At 39.1% G+C, this 6,649-nt stretch overlaps 1 protein-coding gene across 2 annotated transcripts; it reads left to right on the top strand.

Moving 5' to 3' along the window:
* Positions 1-1,401: 1,401 nt before the first annotated feature.
* LOC103715472 lies at positions 1,402-6,129 on the top strand. Of its 2 annotated transcripts, none has more exons than XM_008803099.4 (2): positions 1,402-1,534; positions 2,832-6,129. In XM_008803099.4, the coding sequence occupies exon 2, from the start codon at positions 2,904-2,906 to the stop codon at positions 5,922-5,924; it is 3,021 nt and encodes a 1,006-aa protein (XP_008801321.2). In that variant the 5' UTR covers positions 1,402-1,534; positions 2,832-2,903; the 3' UTR covers positions 5,925-6,129. The 2 variants fall into 2 exon arrangements, with proteins under 2 accessions (XP_008801321.2, XP_038979521.1); XM_039123593.1 differs by lacking the exon at positions 1,402-1,534 and adding an exon at positions 1,588-2,630.
* The last annotated feature ends 520 nt before the right edge of the window (positions 6,130-6,649 follow it).

Here is a 6,649-nt window from a genome sequence, read left to right on the forward strand (position 1 = left end):
TAATAATATTTTTAGAAGGAAAAATTGTGATTGCATGTTATAGAATTTGTCCAACCCATTCATTTCCTCAAACTAGTCCAATCATTTCCAGATACGAGAAATGATTGACATATTCATTTGTAGTTTCCATATTCTCTTATAGGTGCACCGAATGGACTGACTTATATAATTGGCATTCCATTTGCATGCCTTAAGAGTGTTGAACTTGAAATAGAAAATATTAAGGATTCTAATTGCAGTAAAATTACTATCCTTATAATGTTAGAAATGGAAAGTGCCAAGGCAACACTTATGTTGATAGGGAAATAATTCTACCACATCATCCTACTGTGCTGCTTACAAAAGTCAGTGCTGCTTCTTTTTGTGCACAGTTTGTGCTGAATTCATGCTCTTCATAGATATGTACCCCTAATTCCTCGAATCTAAATTTAAGTTCCCTATTTTCGGAATCTTTCCTTTTGTTTGAATAAAATTATTTACACCTTTGGTTGCTAACAATAGTACAGTTAAATATCATAAAGCATAGTTCGGAATTCCAAATTATTGATATTATTGCATAAAAAACTAAAATCTTATGAATTGGCATGGCAAAAATGCCTAGTCTTTGGCGGTGGAGGGGGCCACCTCTTGTTTCGAAACATTCAAGCTATGATGAGTGGCAACGTGACAAGTATGTATTCATGCAAGGCAAACGGGACAGCGGACTGGTTGGCTTCGTTTGTGGCCACTGGCCAGTCACTCTGGAGGCACCTTGGGAGTTGCCTAAAACGCTATGCGACTTGTTGTTTTTTTTATCTTATTGGATGTATTCATACTAGAATTATATGATTCATCCGTTTCAGCGACAAAAAAAAAAAAGCACCAGAGAAGAAAATTGAGGATGTTCAAACAAAAAGATATATCAGCATATGATATGTAAATAAAAATTATTCATATTTCCAAATAATAAGAACTAAATCATAATCAGAAAGTCATAGGAAAGCCATTCTATGTGTTTGAAACTATTGAAGCTAAGATATGAACAGGACTACAGGAGATTCTGGACCAAATGGTACCACTTCTAGCATAAGTATATTTCTAGCATTAACAGATTTGTTTCTTTCACCAATCTTTCGTCACTTGCAACCTGTTAACTTCCAAAAACAAAGGCAGGAAAAGGGGCAAAAAACATGGGAGTGCACTGTAGCTATACCCACAGATACCAAGGAAAACCGAAAAGTATTACTATCTTAACCCTTCAATTTTTTGAACACGCCCTTTCTAGCTGGTCTCTTCCTCCAAATTATTTATTTGCAAAGATGAGGAAAATGCACCACTTATGGAATATCATAGCAAAAATCGGGGTGGAAATAGGAAACCAATAAAAGAAAGGCAACAAATGTGAAACCAGTCAATAGTATCCTTATCTCACGCTTGACTATTATACTTCGTCTTTGCCCCCATGGAAACATATAGAGTTCTTAGAGCAGGTGAAGGGAGGGGAGACTCCTCTTGATTGGGCTTTGGAAAGAGAAGGAAGTGAAGAAAGAAAAATGTAAGTTTCCTTCATCTTCTTCATCAATCAAAGCATCTTCTTTCTCAAATTATTGGAATATGTGTTGCTTTCAAGTCCCTCTCAATCCCCTCTTTACCATTTATTCATCAACTTTTCTGCTTCCACCCCCTGTTTTAATGAAAAAGAGAACAATCTCGGAAAACCGAGCATCTATTTAGTTCTAGATTTTTCTGAGTTTTTCTATTGTATTTTTCTTTTCTTTTTTAATTCCGAAATTCTTAATCTTTGGTGAAAGATGTTAAGATCTGGACCGGATAGAAAGTTCTGGTGGTTCTTCCTTTCAAACTCATTCTTTGGTTGCTTTTCTTTGGAATGCTAAAAATTGGATTTTAGAATGTTAAAGATGAAGATCTTTTTTCGGTGCAATGTATAAATTTTAGATCTTGAGACTCATTTGTGCAGAGGACAAGCTCAGATCTAGACATTAGGAGAGATTCCTGTTTCTTTGCATAGAATAATTAATGGTAGAAAGTTTTCCAAATGCCAATGCCTGGAGAAGCTCCTTTCTTTTGGAATTCTTAAAAGTCTAATTTCCAACCGGATTCATGGAATTGCATCAGATTTTTGGTGCATATCCTGCCCAAAGTTCATTTTTTGATGCATACGTTCTAATAATTTTTTGCAGCGATTTATCATTATGGGCAATCTCTATTCTCCATCATTATGAATATAAAAATCCTTTTTTTCTTCTTCTTTTCTTCCAAAACGTGTTTATTATTCCCCCTCCCTTTTCTTGTTTTTAGATGTTGTGGGAGGCATATATGTGCCATTTCCTTCGAAGTTATTAGATGCTAAATTTTCATACGATTTACTATCTTGAACATGGAGCGTATCACTAATATTTGAGACCTTTCATGTTCATTTCGTAAGTGATTTTACAGGAACCTGGTATCTTATTCATTATGAATTTATAAGAGTGTTGTTTTCTAATTTATCGCTATTTGAATTTTGAGGCTTCTTCCCCTGTTAATAGATACTGCAAATCCATTTCTTTACCTAGAGTCACAAAGAAATCTGACACTTAATTTTCAGAGCTTGGGTTCCAAGTAATTTTCCACGTGCTCTGAACTAGAAGGTGAGAGAATCAGTATTCTTCTCCAGAGATTTCAGACAGCCAGTATGGTAGTGAAATATTAATTGAGTGCTATATTCTGAAAGTTTTTAGCCTTTGTCTTCATGTAAAATGGTAGCTTTAGCGACTAGAATTTTGAAGCAGTGGCTTATTCTTCCAACTTAAGGTGCTAGTTTGTTGAATTGCTCTACTTCCATGTTTCAGGGAGATTTGCAGCCTAGAATGAATTGAAGTTCTAACATTACTGAGAGCGGGATAACATATGAAGATGGATATATGGAGCTTCAACAAGAAAGCTCCATTCTTGGGGCGTTGTCTGCGACAATCTCAAGGAATCTTTCATCTTCTTCCTCTGCATTTGTCTCTGCAAGTCAGTCGCCTTTCTTCTCGCCACGATCACCAGTGCTCGGCTCCGAAGCAGTCCGACCTGACGCTGCAAACACTTCCAATAGTATTGTTATAAATGTTGGTCATCTTGGTTCTAGCACTGTGACTGAACCAGAATCTTTATCTGGTATCAACTTTGTGGCATCTGATGTATCTCCCGTTCCAAGTTTCTGCACTTCCAGTAATTTTGGAACTCCAGGAAATGTTAACAACAACCCCAGTCCGGTTTCCTCCTCTAATGGTATTTGCAATGGCAGTTCATCTAATTACAGCCAAGGAAGCAGTAATTGTCACTTGGCTCGCAGGGAGAAGCAGAAGAGATTGGGGAGAGGCCAGAGAAGGTTTTCATTTACTGAGCCTTCAGCTTCGGTTTCTTCAGCTAGTAGGCTTAGGAGCTGTGATGTGTACATAGGATTTCATGGGCGGAAACCCTCCTTGCTGAAATTTACCAATTGGCTTCGTGCGGAGTTGGAAATCCAAGGGATTAGTTGCTTCGCATCCGACAGGGCCTGGTGCAGGAATTCTCGCAGCTATGATATGGTAGAAAGAATAATGAACGCTTCTACCTATGGAGTAGTGATCCTCACAAAGAAGTCATTTGGGAACCCTTATAGCATAGAGGAGCTTAGAAATTTTTTGGATAGAAAAAATCTGGTTCCTGTTTACTTTGACTTGAGCGCTGCTGATTGTCTTGCAAGAGACATGATTGAAAAGAGGGGAGAACTGTGGGAGAAACATGGTGGTGAGTTGTGGATGCTGTATGGTGGCTTGGAAAGGGAATGGAGAGAAGCTATAGATGGACTTCAACGGGTAGTAGACCAGCAATTGGAGGCATTTGATGGTAATTGGAGAGAATGCATACTACAGGCTGTGGTTCTTTTGGCTGCAGGATTGGGGAGGAGAAGTGTGGTGGATAGAGTGAATAGGTGGAGAGGGAGGGTGGAGAAAGAGGAGTTCCCTTATCCTCGAAATGAAGCTTTTGTCGGTCGGAAAAAGGAACTCTCTCAGTTGGAGCTTATTTTGTTTGGAGATGTCAGAGGGGTTGGAGAAGGAGAATACTTTGAACTTAAGACCAGCCATAGGCGAAAAGCTTTTTCGATAGGAAGGTCTGGGAATTGTTGTGAAGAGAAAAAAGCAAAGGATCGGAAATCAGAAGGCAGCATCAAAGGAAAAGAGCCGGTTCTCTGGAAGGAGTCTGAGAAGGAAATTGAGATGCAGAGGTTGGGTAGTCCACATAGGCAATGCCCCCCTTTAAGGGCAAAGAATGGAGGGAGGTATGGTAGGAGAAAAAGATCGACAAAGATGCTGTACGGGAAGGGTATTGCTTGTGTGTCTGGGGATTCAGGAATCGGTAAAACAGAATTGGTTTTGGAATATGCATACAGATTCTCCCAGAGATACAAGATGGTCTTGTGGGTGGGAGGGGGAACCAGATATATTCGGCAGAACTATCTGGCTCTATGTACTTTCCTGGATGTTGATCTGAGCATTGAAAACAATTGTCTTGAAAAAGGAAAGATGAAGTGCTTCGAAGAGCAGGAAGAAGAAGCCATTTCCAGAGTAAGGAAAGAGCTAATGCGGGACATCCCATTCTTAATTGTCATTGATAACTTGGAGAATGAGAAGGACTGGTGGGATCAAAAAGTTATAATGGATCTTCTGCCACGATTTGGTGGAGAAACGCATTTCATAATAACCACCCGCCTTCCTCGAGTAATGAACTTGGAGCCAATGAAGCTTTCGTACTTATCCGGTGTCGAGGCGATGTCTTTGATGATGGGAGGCATGAAGGACTATCCAATAGTTGAAATTGATGCTCTTAAAGCCATCGAGGAGAAACTCGGCAGGCTTACACTTGGTCTTGGTATTGTAGGAGCTATTCTTTCTGAGCTGCCTATAACTCCGAGTCGGCTGCTTGACACTATAAATAGAATGCCTCCGAGAGTTTTGGCATGGACTGATAGAGAAGTTCCTGCATTGAGACGACATACAGTCCTCGTTCAGCTTTTAGATGTCTGTCTTTCGATATTTGACCATGCTGATGGACCAAGGAGTTTGGCAACCAGAATGGTTGAAGTAAGTGGTTGGTTTGCTCCTTCAGCAATTCCAATTTCTCTCTTAGCTTTGGCTGCACATAAGGTTCCAGAGAATCGTCAGGGTTCTCCAGTCTGGAAGAAGCTTTTGCATGCACTAATCTGCAGCTTTACAGCATCTCATATCAAGAGATCTGAAGCTGAAGCATCATCCATGTTGATCAGATTTGGGATTGCGAGAAGTAGCGCAAAAACTGATCGCATCCATTTTCATGAGATTGTCAAGCTATATGCTCGCAAACGGGGGGCCACTCGAGTTGCTCATGCTACGTTTCAAGCAGTTTTCCTTAGAGGCTCCGTCTCTCAATCTTTTGACCATCTATGGGCAGCTTGCTTCTTACTTCTTGGATTTGGAACCGATCCTGTGGTTGTGGAGCCAAGACCATCTGACTTGCTATTCTTCATAAAACGTGTGGTTCTGCCTCTAGCCATACATACATTCAGCACCTTCTCTCGGTGCACTGCAGCATTAGAACTTCTACGCCTTGCAACCGATGCATTGGATATTGCTGCAGAGTCATTGGTTTCAAGATTTGAGAAATGGTTTGATAAATCATTCTGTTGCATTAGAGCAGGTCAATCAGATGCTCAGAGCACATATCTTTGGCAGGACTTGACACTCTTGAAAGCAACTGTTCTAGAAACAAGAGCAAAACTGATGCTTAGGGGTGGACAGTATGACATAGGGGATGACCTCATTCGCAAAGCTATTTTTATCAGGACTTCAATCTGTGGTGAGCATCATCCAGACACAGTAGCGGCTCGAGAAACACTTAGTAAACTGACAAGACTTCTCACAAACATTCAAGTTAGTTGATCTTGTGTAATTTCTTTATCATTCACCATATATTCTTTCATGTGGTTTCACATTAGAATCACAAAAAATGTCTCAGCTCAATAAGAAGGAAATTACCGAAATAACTTCAGTTTTCTTCTTGCGCTTTTTTCCAATATTTTTGGCTCTTGCAGAAAGCATTGTTCATAATTATAAAATTAGTTTGAGCTTGGAAACCTTTTGAATATCATATAATGGCTGTTCTATTGATGCTATCCTGTAAGTAGCCGATCATGTAGAGATGATAACTGTCATTTTTTAATTGAGTTTTCGAGCCTCTGAACCTTAAGTGGTTGTGAAGGGAAAATACTCTTAATTTGCATGATGGTAATGTCACTTCTCCCTCATCTGCTTAACTTCTTATTTTTAATATTAATGGATAATTGGGGTCTCCCCAGAATTTATGAAGTTCCTTGGACCATGTGATCTCTAGATCGATGCTGTCTCTGTTTCTAATGATCTGTCCATCTCTACTGCCAGACCGATGCTTTAATCCATTGGTTACAATATATGTATACATATACATATATATATACATATATATATACATATATATATATATATATATATATATATATATATATATAGAGAGAGAGAGAGAGAGAGAGAGAGAGAGAGAGAGAGAGAGAGAGAGAGTACTCTCCTTTTGATATGACAGCTTTTAACATCTAGATAGTCTTTTATACTTCTATTTCTTGGATTAGAGT

The sequence above is a fragment of the Phoenix dactylifera genome, chromosome 2 (assembly GCF_009389715.1).
Source record: "Phoenix dactylifera cultivar Barhee BC4 chromosome 2, palm_55x_up_171113_PBpolish2nd_filt_p, whole genome shotgun sequence".
Classification (NCBI taxonomy): Eukaryota; Viridiplantae; Streptophyta; class Magnoliopsida; order Arecales; family Arecaceae; genus Phoenix; species Phoenix dactylifera.

What these genes read in the sequence shown, in the direction of transcription:
- LOC103715472 (XM_008803099.4), top strand. Translation starts at nt 2,904, where the DNA reads ATGGAGCTTCAACAAGAAAGCTCCATTCTTGGGGCGTTGTCTGCGACA.